The sequence below is a fragment of the Mixophyes fleayi genome, chromosome 10 (assembly GCF_038048845.1).
Source record: "Mixophyes fleayi isolate aMixFle1 chromosome 10, aMixFle1.hap1, whole genome shotgun sequence".
In the NCBI taxonomy this organism is placed as follows: domain Eukaryota; kingdom Metazoa; phylum Chordata; class Amphibia; order Anura; family Limnodynastidae; genus Mixophyes; species Mixophyes fleayi.
Window position 1 is genome coordinate 60,827,376 of NC_134411.1, and position 23,042 is coordinate 60,850,417.

A 23,042-nucleotide genomic window follows, 5' to 3' on the forward strand; every position below is an offset into this window, starting at 1 on the left:
TACAGTTGACCATGGAATAACCAGCAGGATTGAAATTTCACAAACCATCTTATTGCAAAGGTGGCATCCTATCACATTACGACGCTTGAAGTCACTGAGCTTTTCAGAACGACCCATTTTGTATCACAAAGGTTTGCAAATGGGAGACTGCATGGCTAGGTGCTTGATTTTATAAACTTCTGGCAACGGGTCTAATTGAAAAACCTCAAAATCAATAATTAACAGGTGTGGCCAAATACAAATTAGTTTTTACATGAAGTCCATCCATCTAGCCTGTTTGCTTGAAGTAGTTCACTTAGAACACCAGAGAGATCAAGAGATATGTGGTGTTGTGCTGAGCCTAGGTTGGCAGTGCTGCTGGTAGTAGGTTATCAGCAATGGACACTGGACAGAGGTAGACTATGTGAAATAGAAACAACTTCATAGACAACAAAGTCACACTACAATATGTTTTGACAATTCTGAATAGCTACTTAGGCTGTCCAAATGATACTCTCATTGAAACAATGAAAAGAGTTAGGGCAGTAGAGGATTTTATGGTCAGCATATGATACACTGTACAGACAGCCTCACTGAAACAACAGAATTAGCGACATCTTTTAGCTATACCTATGTGATAGTATGCTAGTAATAATAGTCATTCTGTCTTAGCACAAATCTATCATACTCTAAAAATCCAATTAGCAAATTATTGGATCAGAAGGGATGCTATGCAAATATAATTTCCCATAACTCTATCCTTCTAAAAAGGAATGCCTATTTCGTTATATATGCCTGGTTCCTTGATTAGTTCTGTTATCTTGCATTTCCTTATATAAAACCTAATATTGTTTATTAAAAAAAAAGGAATGCCTAAATTTCCACGTGTATGAAATTACAAAACTAACATTTTCATTACAACCCTGCATTTGAAGTTAATTGCAAAATGTTGAAATCTATTGATATTTGGACTCTTAATTAGAGAAGTACCACCCTCCTAAAATTGTAACCTTCTGCATAAGAGTGAAAGCTAGCAATCTGGACTCCGGTTTCTTCATGAATATTATTCAGCTCAGCGATACACAGCCTTTAAAATATATTAATTTCATATAGTGGCAGAAGATAGATACCATTTAAGGTTTCAAGTGAAAGCAAAAAAAAAAATCTGCAAACTGAACTGTGACAAGCATGTTCTCTTCTATAATGGCAGCAAAAGGAAACCCATGGTGATTTAGAAAAAACAGCTCTACTGCTCATTTTCAAGGTTATTATTAAAGGTTACATTGATCTTATCTACGGAAAGGAAATATATTATTTGTTGGCAGCACGATGGCTAAGTGGTTAGCACTCCTGCCTTACAGCACTGGGGTCATGAGTTCAATTCCCGATCATGGCCTTATCTGTGAGGAGTTTGTATGTCTTCCCCGTGTTTGCGTGGGTTTTCTCCCACACTCCAAAAAACATACTGGTAGGTTAATTGGCTGCTAAAAAAATTGACCCTAGTCTGTCTGTGTCTTAGGGAATTTAGACTGTAAGCCCCAATGGGGCAGGGACTGACGTGAGCGAGTTCTCTGTACAGAATTAGTGGCACTATATAAATAAATGGCAATAATAATAATATTTAAACTCATTTACACTGATGTAATTTGCATTGATGACAATTATAATAGCCTTTGAAATGCAGGAATGTACAAAAAACGTACCATTTTGTATGATTTTTTTTAGCAAGGTCCGTGGTGTGATCTTATCCAAATCTTTCAGAATTGAATGAGGTTCCATCTTTGCAGATTCTTGCTTCATTTTTGGATTAATTGGAACTTTTCTCGTAAGGGTTGAAACTTCAAGTGACTGAAACATAAGATATGTCTTTATTAATGTATTAGTTTAAAAATAATTAACAGATATCAAAAAAAATATAGTGAATCTTCATCGTATACCGATTTCCCAAGAGAACGCCTCACTCTATCCTTCATTTTACTGCGCAACTTCGCCGATGGAGATGATGCATTCATATTTTGATAAGCAGTTGTAGATAGTCTCTCAGATTCCAAAGCACTAAGGAAAAAAATATATATATTATGTAGTCACCTTTAAAATTATTACATAATTACAGCTCTATTAAAGTGAATGAATGTTGTTTGTACATTTTAAGTAATACAATAGTAGAAGATGGGTACATGCATCAGATTACATAATTGGGAACTACAAGTGCAAAGTAATTTCTTCATGCACAATAAAATGTGAACAATTATGTGGGCCACTGGGTGTAATTGCATTTTTTTATAGTTTTTCCCCAGGGCAATGCATACAGATTGTGAACTAACAAAGTATTGCAACTATATATACAAGCTCTATCTTATATGAACCAAAATTTATATTGTTCATTACATTATTCAAATCTGTAGCATCACATCACATCAAATCTGTAGCTCTTTTGCTCACTCAGCACTAGTTGGTCAACCTGAAGGCAGCCGTATATGCTGGCTTGGGTACATGGTACCTATAATAGTTTAGAATCACTTAGGCAAACAGCTAGGAAAGTACAAGTAGATCAAAGCCATGGGGGGTTCACCACACTTACAACTTTCACTCCAACCATACCCTAAAGGGCTATAATGACCATTTCCCTTGGAGTGCTGACCCAATCATTGAGCTACGGTATTCACTCTTCTGCCAGCCAGATAATGACCAAAAACAATGTCTTTCTGACTTTTTCAGGTACACAGAGCAGCTAAGTCCTCAGACTTTCACAGGCCAAGTAACAAGCACAATCTTTTCTTAAGCACAACAGGAGCTATAGCCTCTAGTTTACAGCTGGCCAGGTAAAGGCAGATGCACCAACACAATTTTTAAATGCACCCAAAACCTCCACCCCAGTCATAAATTCACATAAGCACTTGTACTCCAGAGCCAATCCTGCTCATCTTTGAGCAGGGTAGCCAAATCATGCAGAAAAGGTGGATTGTACCGAGTCACCCAATAAGTACTAGACTTGATTAAGCAGATTGGCAGAGGCTTTATGAGCGTGTCCTTCCCTGGTACATTCAGAAGTATATGGCTCTGTTTATGCCAACTGAAGGGTTTACAATAAAGATACATATCTAGCTCAAACTTGTGCTTATTTTCACAAATATAAAGCATTGGATATTTTTAAATAGTGTTAAACGTCATAGCATTGCTGAGAATCGACTTCACACCAAAAACCCAAGGCTGTTTTAGAATCTAGCAGACTACCATCTCCGTCCTGCTTTGGGAGCCAAATAGCTCAACTGGCATTGCAGTTTCAACATCTGTTCAGCTGCCCACTGAGCTCCAATTGTGATAGCAGTTACCATCTCTGTTTGACTGCTGGACTCTGCACCCAACTGCATACGGACTCTGTCATGTCAGAACTGCAACAAGATAAAAAGGAGAAAAGAAAGCTGGATTTAAGATTGGTGCACAATACAGTCCTTATTTGAATATATTATTATGTGTTTTAAATGTAAACCAAGAAAACTATTAAAACATAACTTATTTATTATGAGTAAAATATTTATAAATTAAAAGCAGTGAAATGTTGAGTGATAAGTGAATAAAATAATGTGACTTAAAAATTGCTGTGTGTAACTCTCCTTCTGTCCATTCACAGAGTATAAAGGGATTGAAAGACTAGAACAATTTAATTGTATGCTATGCCTTACTCAATCTGATTTTAATCCGAATCTCCTGCTAGCAATGTCTTAATAAAGACAGACTAATCTCCTAAGAAATTGAGACATCCAATAAATATTGCCATATAATAATTTGTGTCATGAGAGCTCTTTACTATAAATTCTCCTAGAGCAATATCCTTACGACGATGCAATGTTATTATTCCGATTAATGCCGGTTAATATACCGGTTTACTACACAAATCTCATGGACATAAATGGCTTGCTATCTGTCTGCTCTTAACTAAGGCTTGAGCAGACAGATAGCAATCCATTTATGACATTGCATCTTCATAAGGATATTGCTCCAAGAGAATTTATAGTAAAGGAGCTCTCTCCTATGAGAAATTATTATATGGCAATATTTATTGGAGGCCTGATTTTTGAAATTAGTCTGTTTTGTAAGATATCGCAAGCAGGAAATTCGGATTAAAATCAGATTGAGTTAGATATACTCTACAATTAAAAAGTGCAAGTCTCTCAATCTTTATACTCTGGTGTGTGCGACTATCTATCAACTTATTTTATTCACTTATCGCTCAACATTTTGCTGCTTTTAATTTGTAAATATTTTACTCATAATAAAAATAAAAGTTATGTTTTAATAAATTAGTTTCCTTGGTTTACATGTAAACAGGTAATATATTCAAACAACAACTGTATTGTGCACAAAAACTTAAATCCAGCTTTTTCTCCTCTTTCTTGTAGATGTCCATTTTGACTGGTCGATAGCACTTCTGTCCAATTTTATGAAGGGCTACTATTCAAGATATCTATGAAAGTAAAATATTAGGTTCTTACAATAATGAGTAAATGGTCCTTTTACACTATACTAGTGCGACAATATTTTTGTTTCCGCATGTCAGAACTGCATAAACTGAATACCATATGAACCAAAGCCAGGGGAGGTAAAGTATGCTTTCCTTCTTCTATTGCCCTGCACAATTTGGATCCAGCATTCCTTCCAACTCTCTTAATACCTACTTTAGCTATTAGACATTCATACACAACTCACCATTACGCACTTGCAGAGCCATAATGTAAAATTTTCGCGCCTGGGGCGAGAATCAAAAGATGCCGCCCCTAGACCTAAATTTTAACCAAATTTGCAATGATATACAGAGGTGCATTGCACTCCTAATAAAAATATATATGTACAATAAGTTATTAATAAGTGATCTAGCCACACAGTCAGTCTAATTTATCCTCTCCACCTTTGTGTTGTCGTCCTATATCGCCCTCCCTCCAGTTTTTCAAATTGACAACTTTGCGGCCTGGCTTACTTATTTCCTATCCCCTGACCTTCCTATTCTAAGATTTCAACATTCCCATTGATAATACCACTGTCTCCTCTGCCACTAAACTTCTTTCACTTAACTCCTCCTTTGGTCTCTCCCAGTGGACCTCATCCCCCAAACCCACTCTGGACACTCCTTTGACCATGTCTTCTCCATCTCTAGTTTCTCCAATTTAGCCTTCCTTCTCTATGGCCACAGCCTCCTTTCCTTCACCCTCACCTTATGCTCTCCCTCTTGCAATCAAATTCACATGTACACAGCAACAATTACTCTTAAACCAATCTACGTCTCATTTTCAGAAAAAAAACACTTTCCTCTATGACTGCACTGGCCTGCCTTAATCAGGTTGCCTCTGTCTACAACAAAACTCACAATGCAGTGTCAGCTACAACAGTCTACGCTACCTGCGCAAGAGCTCCTGCATTGCAGAGTGCCAGTAGAGAAAACCTCGTTCCTGTAAAGATTTCTTTCAATATAAATTCATCATATCATCTTACAGCACTGCTCTTTCAAGTGCCAAAAAATATATACTTAAAATCTCTAATATCCACCCAGTCTTGAAAGCCATGTTGTCTCTGCCATCTTCAACTCACTTCTCTGCTCATCTACACAGCTCATGATTTTGCCACCTTCTAGAAAAAGACAATAGTTATCATTCAACAAGATATTTCCTCATGACAAATACCATCCTTAAATCATTCTCTCCAGTAACTGAAGGTAATATTTACCAAGCTGCGGGTTTGAAAAGATTGAGATGTTGCATGTAAACACTAATCAGATTTTAGCTGTCATTTGCTTAGTTCAGTCTACAAAATGACAGCTAGAATCTGATTGGTTGCTATAGGAAACATCTACACTTTCTAAAACCACTCATCTCATCCTACAACTTGCATCCTCGACCCTATTCAGCCCCAACTTCTCAGCTCCACTGCATGCCCACCTCTTCAACCCTTTAAACATGTGCTCATCTCACCAATTCTAAAGAAACCATCTTGCAATCTAGCCTCTCTCCAACTACCGCCCTATTTCTCTCTTCCCCTTTGCATCCAAACTACTTGAGCGATTAGTGTACAAATGCCTGTCTCACTTTCTCTCCTCTCACTCCATTCTCAACTTTCTCTCACAAAAGTGATCGATTTTCTACTTACTGCAAAGTCTAAGGGTCATTTCCCCAATACTCATTCTCCTGGACCGCTGATACATTTGACACTGTTGATCACACTCCTCTAGATACCCTTCACTCCATTGGCCTTCGTGACAGTCCTTTCATGGTTCCCTGCTCCTATAAAACCACTTCTTTAGAGTTTCTTCATCTGGCACATCCTCCCCTCCACTCCCACTGTATGTTGAGGTCCCACAAGGCTCTGTTCTTGGCCCTTTTTTAATTGTACATCTCTCCTCTTGCGCACCAATTCGCTCACTCAGCCTCCAGTACCACCTCTACGTTGATGACACCTAAATCTATAACTCTTCCCCTGACCTCTCCTCTTCTGTACTATCTCGTGTCTTTCAGCTATCTCCACATGGATGTCCCAATGCTACATAAAGCTCAACATATCCAAAACAGAGCTCATTATCTTCCCTCCTGCCAGAATCACAACCTCACCTCAAATTTCCCTCACTGTTAATAACATCACAATTTCCTCAATCTCCCAAGCCCGCTGTCTTGGTGTGACACTTGACTCCGCCCTCAACTTTATTCCACACATGCACTTTCCCAGTCCATGATTCCACCTTAAAAACACTGCCAGAATACGCCCTTTTCCTACTCAACATGCTACCAAAACGCTTATCCATTCTCTCATCTCCCGTTTTGACTACTGCAACCTCCTGCTATCTGGCATTCAAGACACCAATATATCCACACTTCAGTCTTGTCAATGCATTTAGGATGAATAAATCGTCCTCTCACTGCGCCGCATCTACTGCACCACTTTGCAAATCCCTACACTGGCTCCTTGTGTCCTCCACAAACCAATTAAATTACTCACCCTTACCTTCAAAGCCCTCAACACCACCACCCCTTCACACATCTCAAATCTCATGTCAAAATACTCTCCCTCCCCACCTTCTTAGATCTACCTCTAACTTGTCTCGTCTCTGTTAAACACCTCTCGCTCGCTCCTCCAAGACTGAGTCTCCCATGCTGCTCCCCACTTATGTAATTCCCTGACACGCCCAATCAGGCTTTCCCACAGCCTTCACATCTTTGAACGTTTTCTAAAAACCCATCTCTTTTTTTTTTTAAAGTTTACCTTATCCTTGATGATACTATTCACACTAATACACTCTCACAGCTTTCCCAATCTCCTCTCTACGCCACATTTGCTCCTCTTGTTTTAGCTTTGCCTTCTTCCACTTAGAATATAGACTCTCTAATGAGCAGGGTCCTCCATATCCTTTGTTTTCGTGTCTGCAATTATTTTTTGTCTGTCTTGTATGTCCTTGTTTTATGTATGTCCCGTTTTCTCTACTATATGGCGCTGCAGAACCACTGTGGCGCCTTATGAATCTACGATAATAATTCAACCATAAAGCAAAGTCAGATTCGCTCTCCAACTACTGTCATATTTCTCTTTCCCCTTTGCCTTCAAAATACTTCGTACTACAGTCTACAAATGCCTATCTTACTTTCTCTCCTTTCACTCCATTCCCCGACCCTCTGCAATCATTCTTCCATGTTGCAACAGTCCACTGAAACTGCTCTCATAAAAGTGATCAATGATCTAATAACTGCAAAGTCTAAAGGTCATTTTTCAACACTTATCCACCTGGACCTCTCTGCCAATTAACACTGTTGATCAATCTTCTCCTACACAGCCTTCACTCCAGTGGCTTTCGCAACACACTTTTCCTTTTTTCTATATTCGTCCTACTGACTACGCCACAATACGCCCTTTTCTTACCCAACATACTACCAAAACTCATCCATTCTCTCATCTCATGTCTAGACTATTGCAAACTCCTGCTATCTGGCAATCTTGACACCCATGTTTTCACACTTCAATCTATCCTAAATGCTACTACAACACTGATCTTTCATTCTCATCACTTTGCAAATCACTACACCGGCTTTGTGTGTCCGCCAGAATCCAATTCAAATTTAAATTACTCACCCTTACCTACAAAGCCGTCAACACCACCACCACTTCATACATCTCAAATCAAAATAATCTTCCTGCCTCACTCTTCGATCTACTTGATCTTGCACATCATTTAAAATCGGTCTAAAATGCTCCCATGGTTGTAAAGAAAATCCCCAAATCTTAGGCTATGTATACTGATTTTGAAGTTACATGCCTTTAAAGCTGCAATTTTAACAAAGAATTTGCTTTTAACCTTTTTTTTGTTACTTTTTAATTCCATTTGTAGCTCAGCTAATTGAGCTAGAGTTGGCCAAGGTCTCATTTTAAAAACTTTTTTAATGGGCTTTCATAGGATATATAAACAGCAATATGTTCCAATAAATATTAAAATTGTAGAATTTTCAAAATTTTGATTTTCTCAAAAAAATATTTTAAAATTTTTGAAAAAACATCTCAAAAATCGCTCACCGTTAATAAAGTTTTATTTTGGGATCATCCGATACAAGAGCTTTCATTTTTGAGTAATTCATGAAAATTGTATATATTGAGGCACTACAGATCTGAGAAAATCAACGTTTTTTCCAGTTCACTTCATTAGAGGAATGCACGTTCCTCTTCAGGTGTTTGGGGACGAGATTCAACAGACAGCGCCCACTTCTCCGCAGACGTACGAACTTAAGTGGAAATATACTGTACGTGGAGAGACACTTCAGTTGTGTTGAATAGGCCCGCCTTTTACAGCAACAGTTTAGGTTTGGTAGCATTTAAGTAGTGACGAAAAGCCCCTAGGGCACTAATTTAAGCGCACCCAACCCTGGACCATTTGTGTCACATTTGAAAAAGTGGAGTGTTTAATTACAGTGGAGTATCCGACTGAGAGAAAGTGTGCTGGGAGCAGGGAGAAACAGCAACTTGCAGAAGGGGTACACAACACAGTGGCAGTCTATTGCTTTCAGAGGAAACTCATAAAATTCTTGAAGACAAAATTTGACAAACCACCCAAAAAGATTTTCTACTTCTCTGACAGGTCAGCCGCACAATTTAAGAACAAGAAAAACTGTCAACTTATACTCTCATAAAGATAATAAAACAATAGATATGTGAATCAAATGAATATTTACAAATAAAGAAAAATAAAATATATAAATAATAAATAAAACAAAGTACATATATAGACCTTTGTAAAAAACGAACAAGCAGTATAACAATCAGAGTGTATAATATGAATGTATTATTAATACACACATTGACTGAAAGCAGGCACCCTATCTAGTCGTGGGCAATCATTACTTTTGGTCCCTTAAAAAGTGTGAGGCACATATAGAAACCGTTGTAATTCCTACACCGTTCACCTGATTTGGATCTAAATTCCCTCAAATTAAAGCTGAAAGTCTGCAGTTAAAGCACATCTTGTTAGTTTCATTTCAAATCCATTGTGGTGGTGTATAGAGCCCAAAATATGAGAATTGTGTCGATGCCCCAATATTTATGGAGTTTACTGTACATACATACACACCCCCACCCCCCCCCACACACACACACCACACTAGAAAATGTATCTTTATAATGAAATGTTTGACGGATGTTGTAAACAGCTCCTGACACCAGGGTGAGTGTTTTGCCAATGGGCCATTACTAATCCATCACTGCCTCTGTGGTTGAGCTTCTCGGGGTGTGTGGATAGGACACTACATTCACACCTGATTCTCCCGCTGATGCTAGGATAAAAGTCCATATTATTATCATTACACACCTACACCCGTTAAAGACTCCTAACATTGAATGGAAAGAAACGTTATTTTAATGGACTAATTATGATCTTGGAATAATATCAGCAGCATCTGGAATAATTGGCTGATTGTTTATGAAGCAGATTTTAGTGGTAAAGTTACAAAGCAACTTTGCCAATATTTTTTTCATGTGTGTATTGTATGTTTTTTTTTGGTCCTATTAGGCTGTCAAAGATATTTTATTTTGGATGAAGACAATTACTATGAAAATATTTACATTGTTTTATCTTATTTTAGTATATCATTAATATTTGATGTGGTATTATTATGTCAAATGGATCCTTGCATGTGAGCTGATGAGACGGATATGAACAGGAATGAAGGAGTTATTCAAAGAACAGATGTTTCTTATCAGAGATGTTGGACAAAGAGTTGCAAGAATTTCTTCAGTCTCCATTGCATCCCGGGAGCTAAAAGGATCAAGATACGCTTATATACCTTCTGTCATACGCTGCTCATTTGGCTTCCACAGACAAAGACTGAGACACTCACAGGTGTCTCATTAACAGACTTTAAACGTCCAAGTTCTGATCTGCACAGGTGCAGACTGATTACCTGTCTACTTCTAATTAAGATTCCTATTGGTTCCTGCGTTGGCTCCAGACTTGAAAAGGCACTTCCTTCCTTTCCTCTGGGCCTGTTGATCATGTTACCAGTCTGATTAGGTTCCTACCTACTCTGTGAGCTCTCACCTGGATCGTCAGTGCCTTGCTGTGTTGCTGTTTAAGACCATTCAGCTCATGCTGCAACTATCTCTGCTATATGACACTCCACAGGTCGTATCATCAAGCTGCTTGTTGTTCTTTTCTCTGGCTGAACTGTTCATGCATTATTGAAAGCATTAAGGTATTATTTGGTTCCTGATTGCTGCCGCATCTATTGTGCATATACTGCTACCTGGACAGTTAATCTCTCCTCTGATGTGGGCTGCTCAACTGTGATACCATATACCTGCTGCCTTATTATTGCCGGACTGTGCATTCAAAACCATATCTAATTATATGCCGATTGTTCATATTGCATATGATATTGCCGGTGGCTCCGCCCACCTTGTACTACGCTCCTAGTGTGTATATATATACATATATCAAGACTTTCCTGTATATTCATCCAGTCATCAGTAAACCTCTGATTGTACTTTTATCCTGCATCTGGCATCTATTTGAACCTCAGGCTATCATTACCACATACCAGTGTATTACCATATTCTCAATCCCCGAGGATCTGTTCCCACAACATCTATGAACAGATCCAGAGTCCAAAATACCAAACCGTGACAGTATCAACAGGCCACAATGGACTCCCCTGGGGAACAGTCGGCTAAACAGACTCTGCGGCTGTTACTCCATAGGATAGAACAACAGGATGAAATTCAACACCAACTCCTTCAATGTTTCCAGACATTGGCCTCTAGAGTGGATTCTATTCAATCTGCTATATCCTCACTTCTGCCGCTCGCTCCTCCATCGGAACCACCTGCACCAGAGCTAGCCAGTAATTCTCATTCTACTCTCCGGATTCCGTCTCCTGCTAAGTTTGATGGTGACCCTAAAGCCTGTAGAGGTTTCCTCAATCAGTGTTCGATTCAATTCGAATTACAACCTCAGAACTTTCCTACTCAAAGAATAAGAGTTGCTTACGTAATATCATTATTGTCTGGCCAGGCTTTGGCCTGGGCCTCCCCCCTCTGGGAGCGTGATGATCCTCTCCTGTCCGACAGCTCTGCCTGTAAAATTTCGTAAAATTTTTGATGAACCTAGTCGTGTTACCTCTGCAGCTTCAAGTATTCTCAGGCTTTGTCAAGGGTCACGATCAGTGGCGCAATATGTGATCTCCTTCCACACTTTATCATCAGAACTGCGTTGGAATAATGATGCTCTAGTGGCTACTTTCTGGCACGGCTTATCTGATAAGATCAAGGATGCTCTTGCCTTCCAGGAACTACCTGCTACTTTGGATGCTCTAATTTCTTTGTGTAACAGAGTGCATCTACATTTCAGAGAAAGAGCCGCTGAAAAGGATAACTCCCGTCGTTCTGTATCCATAACATTAATTCGCCATCTCTCTCCAGCTTCTGGAGAGGAATCAATGCAACTAGGACGATCGCGTTTGACTCCGGAGGAGCGCGAAGATTTAAAAATAAATTGTGTATTTACTGTGCCGATCCAGGGCATATCTTTAATAAGTGTCCCAAGAAATCGGGAAACGCCAAAGCCTAATTTGTTCCGGGGAAGTCAAATTAGGCAATGTCAAATCTTCTCCTCAATCATCGTTACCCACTGTGTGCTCGTTTCCAATTATATTAAATGGCCCTTCTGGCCCTGTTCATTTCTATGCCTTGCTGGATTCAGGAGCTGCTGGGAACTTTATTTCTTCTTCTCTCGTGTCCCAAGGGTCCTTACCCGTATCCTTCCTAGAGCATCCTGTATCTATTTCTGCAATTGATGGATTTCGTATCTCCAATTGTCTCGTTAAAAAATGCACTCAGCCTCTTCTTCTACAAATAGGAGCATTACATAAAGAGATGATATCCTTCCATGTTTTGCCATCTTCTACTAGTCCTGTCATTCTGGGATTACCCTGGCTCCAACAACACTCTCCTCAGATGGATTGGACCACATTACAAGTGTTATCCTGGAGTCCTAATTGCTTTAAAAATTGTCTTTCACGTGTTCATCCCCTGGCCTCTACTAGCTTCTCGTCTGATTCTCAATCCAACTGCCTTCCAAGTCAGTATCTGTCTTTTCGGGATGTGTTCGACAAGGCCAGATCTGAACAGCTTCCTCACCGAACATGGGATTGTCCTATCGATCTGTTGCCTGATCAAATCCCTCCACGAGGTAGTGTGTATCCTTTATCCTTGCCAGAGACTCAAGCCATGTCCGAATACGTCCAAGAAAATCTTCTTTGTGGATTCATTAGACCTTCATCTTCTCCTGCTGGGTCCGGTTTCTTTTTTGTTAAAAAGAAGGATGGGTCCCTTCGCCCATGTATTGACTACAGAGGTCTTAATGCCATCCCCATTAAGAACCGATACCCCATTCCTCTCGTCACCGAACTATTCGACCGTATAAAGGGGGCGAAGATTTTCACAAAACTAGATCTCAGGGGAGCTTATAACCTCATCCGAATTAAAGCCGGCGATGAATGGAAAACAGCGAAACACTCGCGACGGCCACTACGAATACCTAGTGATGCCTTTCGGTTTGTGCATGAACTGTTTGTGCATGAACTGTTCATGCATTATTGAAAGCATTAAGGCATTATTTGGTTCCTGATTGCTGCGGCATCTATTGTGCATATACTGCTACCTGGACAGTTAATCTCTCCTCTGATGTGGGCTGCTCAACTGTGATACCATATACCTGCTGCCTTATTCTTTCCACCTTATTGCTGGACTGTGCATTCAAAACCATATCTAATTATATGCTGATTGATCATATTGCATATGATATTGCCAGTGGCTCCGCCCACCTTGTACTACGCTCCTAGTGTGTGTGTATATATATATATATATATACATACATATACATATATCAAGACTTTCCTGTATATTCATCCAGTCATCATTAAACCTCTGATTGTACTTTTATCCTGCATCTGGCATCTATTTTAACCTCAGGCTATCATTACCACATACCAGTGTATTACCATATTCTCACTCCCCGAGGATCTGTTCCCACAACATCTATGAACAGATCCAGAGTCCAAAATACCAAACCGTGACACCTTCTCAGCCAATTGTAATATTACATTTGTACATTGTAGTACAACCTACTTTTATTTGTACTAAAAGTTATTGTCTGGAATGTGAACAGACAGAGTTTTCAGAGACTGAAAATGAGAGTGATATTATCACAGCGCAAGCTTTTCTTTTGTAAATAAACAATGATAATTTTATTCTTAAAGTTTCTTTTGCTGAAGAAATTAAATTATTACTTTAACAAGGCAATATGTTTCAACCAGTGAATATATAAGGGTCTATATATGTACTTTGCTTTATTTGTTTGAAAGGATAACTTTCCATGAGCTGCACCTGCAAAATTATGGGAAAAAAAACATGAAATTAGACAGCTTCAAAAACAAAATAAGCACAAAAAAACCCCAGAAAACACATTCTGATAACAAGCATAAAAATCGTCTCAAATGCAGTTCTGCTACTGGTTGATGGTGCCAATTTTACTTTCCACATCTAACTTTGGCGCCAACTCAACGCTGTAAGCCAATGAAGCTGAACATGCAGATACCATTCTAATCCCAAGCATCTTTTTTATTGGATTGCAGTGTGGACAAGTATCTGTGCAGCCCTTTTTCCTAATTCTACTCTGGGAAATTTGACACCCCATTAGCTTTCTCCTTAATGGCTTAGTGTATGTTAAATGCTGGTGTGGCTGGATCGCGTAAAAATAATTGTAGAAATTGATTTCAATCAGTGGTGCAGGTGCCAATTTACATAATTGCAAATGTACTTATTTTTTGATATTGGTATATGCCATTTATGTAAGTGTATTGACTTTAGAGACAGTATGTCATGTTTGGGTTTGTAACTTTTCTAAAGAAAGTCCCAAGTAAACATATGCATGGAGGGGATGTGTTTTTGCAAATGACTGGAGACAGGTAATCTCATGTTAGACCTTTACACCAATGAATGACCAACACATCTGTTGAGCCTAGAAATACAGGGAGGGGGGGTGTAATTAGACTGGCTGGTAGACTTCCTATGTGTGTCAGCCTCAGGATGCAAGTGATCACAGATTAAAAGGTAATTTTAGAGAAAATCCTGAAGGTAAACATTCAATATAAAAACATCAGAAGCTATGGTGCGGTTAGCAGAAATGTAAAAAGGTGTTAAATCCCTCTAGGCTGTTATGTGCAGCATGCATGAAGTACCTGGATTGGTTAGAGGGGCAGGAGGCTGGATTACCTACTGCCAGGGTATCTGTGTAAATGTGAATAAAAAATGCAGACTGTTTGATCATGTAATGTATTATTAGGCCATGTGTAACTTCTGGAAAGATCGCTAGTTCCACAGAGTGGCATGTAACTGTCCTTATGAGGACTACGTGAGATAATAAAAACATCACTGCTTCAAGATCCTGCTTTGAAGACTACTTAACTGTGCTGTAATTCCTGTGACCTACAGATTAGACCAGTGTTGGCTAACCTGCGACACTTCAGGTGTTGTGAAATTACAAGTTGTCACAACTACATGTTGCGTACCTGCAACGTTGGCACTACTCGGAGGAAGGTGCGGAATCTAACGTGCCCCTGGTATTCACCAGGGACCCCCGCAAGGAGGTATGGACTCCGCCGCAGGAGACACGCAGGTCGCGGTCCTTCCCAAAGTCAGATAGTGAGGCACGTAAGAAGACTGGTCAGACAAGCCGGGTCGGTAACAGTGCTGTTAATTAGAAGTACACAAGGAGTATTTGGAGGGATGGTGAGACAAGCCGGGTCGGTAAAATTCTGGAGACGCAGTACAGGGAGATCCAAAAGGGGTAGTCAAACGGTCCGGGTCAAGGGGTCACAGGCAGGCAGCAGAGTCAAATACAAGCAAGGATACTGGACACAGAAACGCTGGAGGGCAGGCAAGAGGACCCGATACTCTGGCACTAAGGGGTAGCCAGGAAGTGCCTTATAAAGCTGGTGCAGCCAATGGGGAGCCGGAGGACGGTGGCATGGACATTAGCCGCCGCCGGGAATTAAGAATAGCGTCCAGTTGCCTAGCAACGGGACGTGCGTGCGTGGACAGCCGGGCGCGCGAGGGGAGAGTACAGGCGGCCGTCCCGGAGAGATCGCGGGACAGCGCCTGACAGCATACCCTCCTTCGCCTCCTCCCTGTTGAAGAAATTTTTTGAGTAGAAGGGGAGCATGAAGATCTTGTTTGTTTACCCAGGATCTCTCTTCAGGACCAAATCCTTTCCAATGAACGAGGAATTGCTGCCGGCCATAAAGAACACGAGAGTCCAGAATTCGGCTGATCTCAAACTCCGTTCCTGAGGAAGACTGAAGCGGAGGAGGTCGGGGGGGAGGTTGAAAGAGTTTGTCGAGCACTAGAGGTCGAAGTAGTGATACGTGAAAGGTGTTGTGGCATCGTAGCGAAGCAGGTAGCTTTAATTTGAAGTAGACAGGGTTGATGACCTGCATAATGGTATAGGGAACAATGACTCATGGAGCCATCTTCACAGAAGGGACTTTTAGTTTTAAGTCCTTGGTGGACAGCCATACTTGGTCCCCTACTCTTAATAGAGGAGTAGGTCTTCGATGACAATCTGCAAGAGTCTTGTGGTGCTGGGTGGCTTTTTGTAGGGCTGTCTTGGTTTTAGCCCAGATGAGGGCAAATTCTCGACAGAGGGTATCCACCGCTGGAACTGAGGAGGTGGAGACAGGGAAGGGATCCAAAAAAGTAGGATGTGTCCTAAACACAATAAAGAATGGGGAGAACCCAGTGGATTCATGGACGTGCTGATTGTGAGAAAACTATGCCCAGGGAAGGAATTGTGACCATTTACTCTGGTTGTCTGAAGTAAAGCAAGTTTCCAGGTCCTGGTTGACTCATTCGGTCTGGCAATTGGTCTGGGGATGATACCCCCGAGGAGAACTTTAAGTCAGTACCCAGGTTTTTACATAAGGTTCTCCAGAATTGGGAGGTAAATTGGACCCCTCGGTCGGATAGGATCTCCTTGGGACAGCCATGTAGTTTGAAAATCTCCGTAATAAATATGTCGGCTAGACGACTGGCCAAAGGCAAACTGGTGAGAGGAATGAAGTGAGCCATCTTGGAGAACCGGTCGATGACAGCCCAGAAGGTGTTGAATCCAGCACTGCAAGGAAGGTCAGTGATAAAGTCCATGGCTATACTTTCCCAGGGGGCATTGGGTATGGGAAGTTTGCGAATTTAGAGGATATGCTTACAAGATGACCACGTCCAGTCTATGCATATCTTCTTCCAAGTTATAGCAAGATTTGTTATGTTTCTAGTAATGTTAACTTTACGGGTGATAACCTTTTGGTTTTTCTTCTCTTTTTTTTTAATATTTCTTTTTGTTGAGTGCTCTCATGCCATTCAAATATGCTACTGTTTTCGGTGGGTGCTTCATTTCTAGGCCCATGCCCCATAGTTACTGATTGTGCAAGATGGCTTCTTCCTTCTGGCAACTACATTAATCCCAATAATGGGGCTATTTATGTTTGTTTTTGTGTCCTGTTATCCTCCCTCCCTTTCGTTTCCCTCTTGGTTCCCTTCCCTCCTTAGGCAAGTACTTTTCTTTCCTCACTAATCCTGAAATCTTCATGAGGTTCTCAAAGATCTCTAGTAAGCCACAATAGTTAAGTTCTTATCATTGATTGTAAAGGGACTGAACTCCCCAGCTAAACGGTTAGCACTTTCTTTTTTCCACAAGCAAAAAGCTGATATTGTTGCAGTTCAGGAAACGCATTTTTTGACTAGAGCCCCTCCTACCGTTAAAGACCAGAGATTACCACTGCGTTTCACTGCAAATGCCCCCCTTTCAAACGTAACGGGGTGGCCCTTCTGTTTAGCGCCAAAGTTAACTTCATTCCTAATTCTAGTTTTGAGAATAAAAATGGGAGATATCTTATTGTAGTGGGAATGCTAGATGGTAAGTTAGTCACGATCGTCTCTCTATATGCCCCCAACTCGAGACACGTCCCTTTCCTCAGAACCACACTACGAGATATTTAAAAAGCATAAGCAGGGCACTCTTATCCTTATGGGAGACTTTAACATTGTAACTGACCCTAAACTAGATAGATCATCGCAACCATGTACCGGTGCAATAGACAATATAACTGGCCCCTCGGCTCGCTTTGTTGGACTCCTAGCAGAGTTCGGACTTTACGATGTGTGGAGGACTCACGCCCTGTTGGAACGAGACTATACGTACCATTCCTCGGTGCATAATTCTTATTCGAGAATTGACCAGATATTGTCAGATAAATGGTCTCTGCAGAATACCAGATCAATTAAGATCCTCCCAATATCGTGGTCTGATCATGCCCCAGTATTCTGGACCTGGCGACATCCTCAGCAAGTAATAGCCCCGGGATCATGGCGAATGGCCCCATACCTTCTGACGTCACTTGAAGCAAAAAAAAAAAAATCGCCCTTAATGAAACACTCAATATGTTTATCGAAACTAACTCACCAGAGGACACGTCCGTGTTCAATTTCTGGTGCGCGCTCAAAGCTGTAATGTGTGGTTCAGCCATTTAGACTGGAGCCAGACTCAAGTGGGTGTTTTTTAGTAACCAGGTGAGGTTGGAGGCGGAATCCTCTATCTCAAACCTGGAATCAATTACAAAAACTATTACTGCTCCACACCCAACAAACCTTAAATAAACTACGCCAGAAATATTATCAGGAAACAGAGCAGGGAGACTACTTGCGAGAAAGTTGCAGGGCCAGAGGGCTCAAAACCGTATTAAATATCTAACCTCCGGGATATAGCTAACAAATTTGCGGCTTACTATTCTAAGTTGTATAACCTCTGTAACTGTGATTCCTCTCCTCAACCGACTCAAACCTTGATCGAGGAGTTTTTAAGTGAGCTAAAATTACCATCCCTAGACGCCGACTCTTTAATCTCCCTGAATGCCCCTTGGACACAGTCTGAGATTGCGCTTGTAATAAAATCCCTGCCCAAAGATAAAACCCCAGGACCAGATGGTTTCATTAACAATTTTTATGCTACGTTCCAGGCTGAACTCACTCCAATCTTAAAGCAGTTATATAATACAGGCACACACCAGGGGAAATTTCCGTCGGAGATGCTAGAATCCCGTATGGTCATGATTCCCAAGCCGGGCAAGAACCCAACCCAGTGTCAGAACTATAGACCTTCTTAATACAGACATAAAAATCTACGACAAACTGATCGCTAATAGGCTTAGTCCCCTCATTCCGGCCTTGATTCATCCAGATCAAGTAGGCTTCACCCTCGGACGGCAACCATCCGATAATGCCCATAGAACTATCATGATTATAGAACAGGCCAACAAATACCACCATGAATTGTTAATTATGTCACTAGACGCGGAAAAGGCCTTTGATAGGCTCCATTGCGGATACATGGGGATGGTCCTTGCTCGACTTGGTTTTTGCGGTGAAATACTTCAATCTATATTAGCTCTGTATAGGGGCCCCTCCACAGTGGTTTTTTAGCAAGCAGACGCGCGAGGGGAGAGTACAGGCGGCCGTCCCGGAGAGATTGCGGGACGGCGCCTGACAAGTCCCAGCATACCCTTCTAGCAATAAGCTACTATATATTGGCAAAGCATGCTGGGACTTGTAGTTTCACAACACCTGGAGTGTCGCAGGTTAGCCAACACTAAATTAGACCAATCTAATTCGTTATCCGACTGTTCTGAGGTTGGAACCCAGCGTCCAGTACCAACGTTCTACCAGCTACCCTGCAGCTCTGGCCAGTGTGGAAGGCCAGAGGGAACCATTCACAGCAACCCTGATCTCAAGAGAAGAGGTCAGGTGTACCAGCCAGGTGTCCAGCAAGGGGGTACACTAGCAGCGACAGTTACCCTGAAGGACGCGGTTCTAGGTGCCAGTGAAGGAGCCTAATGGTGGTAGCAGCAAAAGCCCATCCTAGTGCAGTTAAAGGATACATTTGAGATGATGAAAAGGGGACAGTGGCAAGGCAAGCCCAGCAACACACGGACATAGAAGGGTGGCATAGAAGGTCCACCCTGTCACAGCTGGATTCATGTGCTTTAGGTGCATGAAATTCTTATGGCATATATAACACATTGGGGAAGGGTTTGTAAACAAGGGCAAAGACAATGTGCAGCATATTTAAATTACATATACCGTCATCCAATTTTGGGACTAAACTTTTTACTGCTATTAATGAAATATAGGGCTTAACAGATCAAGCGCCACAGAACAGATCTGGGGAATATGTTGCAGGATTGAAGTCTAGAACAGGAGATTGGATTGTCGCTAACAAAGAGTAGATGGGTTGTGCTTAATAGACACTGTGCTACTCAGCCCAATCAGAAACGATTAGTAAATACTTGCGTTGGGCAGGACTTCGTCTCTCCAGTGTCAGTTCCTTCCCTTCTGTACCAGTACTCTTAATAGACTAGAGTGAGTAAAGTCAAGCTGAAGGAGAGCATCCACAAAATGCTGCACATTTCACGCATTAGCAATTGACAAAATGTCTCCCAAATGATCAGTGGTGGTAGTGGGGATCCGTTAACCTCTCCTGAACTATAAAGTATACAAACCATAATATATATTTAAAAAAAAAAAAAGAGGAATGGGTCAAATCAAACATAATTAGGTTTAGTTTTTAATTATTCAATTTACCTTTGTTTAGATTGGTGTCTTACTGCTGGATAAACAGGCTCTGTTGCTAAGATTCCCTTCAGCAAAGAACGTGTGGTATGGTTTTCTTGAAAAGTATCTTCCATTTTCCGCCTGTACAAAAAAATATTTGTCAAAAATAAAGAAAAATTATCACCCCAACTTTGTCTTGAGATTCCTTTTTCTTATTTCATTGCTTTATGTGTACATGAGAACAGAATTTTTATTTTTGCCAGCCAGGGCAAAGTATGGCTCCTGTAGACGGCAAATGTTTTAATGGAGCTAAATAACCACCATTTTCCTACCCAGCAAACAGTAATCACACCTAGTAAACTGCCACTTAATATGCCCAGCATATCTTACACCCATTACAGGATGATTATATTTCTAAAAAAGGAATACAAAGATTTATCATCTAATTAACTGGTGCACAGGGCATACCTCTTATGGTAGCTATAAATTGCACAAATACATTAGTCTGTCAAACTGCACAGAGATAACCCCATTGTCAGGCATACAGTGCCTATAAAAAGTATTCACCACCTTCAACGTGCTTCCCTTTTTATTTCCTTACATTCCAAACTGTATTTAGCCTATTAAGGATTTTTTTTTTTTTTTACTAGGATGGCAAAAAAACAAAACACAAACAAAAGAACCTTGCTAAAGAATACACATGAAATTTCACCTACAGTACACCAAGTGGAATAAAAGACTTTGCAGCTTTACTGTTAGGCACTGTTTAAAGTAAGCCCAATACTGCAGATCTTCCCAAGATTACGATCCCTACCGAGAACCATTGTAGCAGGAGAGGAATGCAACTCTGCTTCAGGAACTGGGAAATTTGTTCAAATAGAGGGCAAAACGGATGAAACAAAATATTAAAATTTTGGAGGAAACCCAGCAGCAGTCTGCAAGAGACTTAAGCCAAAAATTTAGAGGCTGAACCAAGAACATGTCTTCCAAAGCAGATAGGATATCCAAATGAAGATAACTAATGAAAGTACGAAAAGGACCATCCAGCTGGTTTACAAAGCTCCACTACAGAAACCAGAGCCTTGCTTGCCCAAGATGTTGCCACTGCTTATGTTGAGTGGGCAATGAGGATCTCTGGCACATTGGGCCGATTACTCTCGTACATCTGTTTAACATCCTCTCCGATTCATGTCCTGTTTAGAAGTAGCTTAACCTCTTCTATGCCCAGCTGGAAGGGTTGCTCAGTGTTTCCAAGTCCTTCTGCCCTGGACAGATATATGGCGTTTGCTCTCACTAAATCAAGTGAATGCAGCTTTTTTACATTTTCTTTTGCATACAGACAGAAATATGTCAGTACAACTTCCTGATTAATGTGGAACACAGACACTACTTTGAGTAAAAATTCTAGATTAGCTCTATGGATTACCTTATCCATACACCGACCGCTGTGACTGGATCACTTAAAAATAACTTGTATAAATTATTTAAATTAGGAGCGCAGTGCATCACTGAATATTATTGCAAATGTATTAGTTTGAGACAGTATGTCATGTTGGAGGAAATTAGTTTTTATAACTATTCTACAACATAGTCCCATGCTAACTAGACCTTTTCATATAAGTGACCAACACATCTATTTGGTTTGAAAGCATAGGAGGGGTGGTCCAATGCTGTGTCTTGTAACAGCAAGTTATTTAGGAAAGTACAGATTGATGTCAATTTTGTCAAGTTTAAATTGCGCTAAACCCAAGTTTAGAAAATCCAGATGCTAAAACATTGAGTGTAATCTCTCAAACTTTGTGGTGCCAGGTAGGAAAGGGGAAGGGGAAGTGGCCTTTTTACATCCTGCTAAAATGTTTGTCAGAAATAGTATATAACGCTATAGTTTGTATTTTAACTGTATTATCTCATCTGAACTTCTGGGGATCACTAGTACCTCTAACTAGCGAGTAAAGATCCTTGTCAGGACCCTTGAGCAATAAACATCACTGCTTGAAGATTGTGCCTGACAGCTCATCATTATTAGACAGCCAAAATAGGCAGTTAACAAGCCACTGTCAGATACACATTGCAGAGAAATGCCACCAATATAGTCAATTATATATTAATTATATATTCCAGAGATACAGCCACATGTAACAGTGCGATGGTTGGTGATTCACAATGGCCCCTCAATGCATGCATGCACATATATATATATATATATATATATATATATATATATATACACACACACACATACACATATATACACGTATAAACGTTATATTGACGATATTTTGGTAGTGTGGAATGGTTCATGTGAGGATTTTGAGGAATTTTTACAGTATATCAGTGATAATGAATACAATCTTAAGTTTACTGCCAACATTAACAAGACACAGGTTGAATATCTTGATTTAATTTTAACATCAAATGGCACTGAAGTTATCACAAAAAACTTCATAAAACATGTGGATACTAATAGTTATCTGCATTATGGCAGTTGCCTTCAAAAGAGATGGAAAGACAACATCCCCTTGTCCCAGTTTAACCGATTAAAAAGAAACTGCAGTTTGAATTCAGACTTTGAGGAACAACTTGATATTTACTTGGGTCGGTTTAAAGAAAGGGAATATCCAAATGAGCTCCTTAGGGAGGCAAAAAATAAAATTAGGAATAAGGATCGAATGGAAGCATTACAATACACAAAAAAGGTTGATAAGAGTGATCTGGTACCTTTTATTACGCAATTTAATAGCTGTGAAAGCTTGATTAAAAAAACATTGATCAAACATTGGAGCATCTTATTAAGAGATCCGGTTTTGTCCAAAATTCTTCCAGACAAACCGTTTGTCATATTCCAAAAAAATCGGAATTTAAAAGACTGTATTGCCCCTAGTTTA

General features: G+C 40.3%; 2 protein-coding genes across 6 annotated transcripts in view; both read right to left on the bottom strand.

The window, feature by feature from the left end:
- SLC12A4 (solute carrier family 12 member 4) overlaps positions 1-23,042 on the bottom strand; it is a 1,264,335-nt gene that overhangs the window by 640,965 nt on the left and 600,328 nt on the right. The gene's annotated exons all lie outside the window — the stretch shown is intronic.
- CENPT (centromere protein T) overlaps positions 1-23,042 on the bottom strand; it is a 119,199-nt gene that overhangs the window by 75,441 nt on the left and 20,716 nt on the right. For all 4 annotated transcript variants that reach the window (XM_075188826.1, XM_075188824.1, XM_075188825.1 and 1 more), the window contains 3 exons: positions 20,188-20,298; positions 1,917-2,034; positions 1,683-1,827 (listed from right to left, as the gene is read on the bottom strand). In XM_075188826.1, coding sequence (XP_075044927.1) covers positions 1,683-1,827; positions 1,917-2,034; positions 20,188-20,298 — 374 coding nt within the window. The remainder of the gene's footprint in view (positions 1-1,682; positions 1,828-1,916; positions 2,035-20,187; positions 20,299-23,042) is intronic.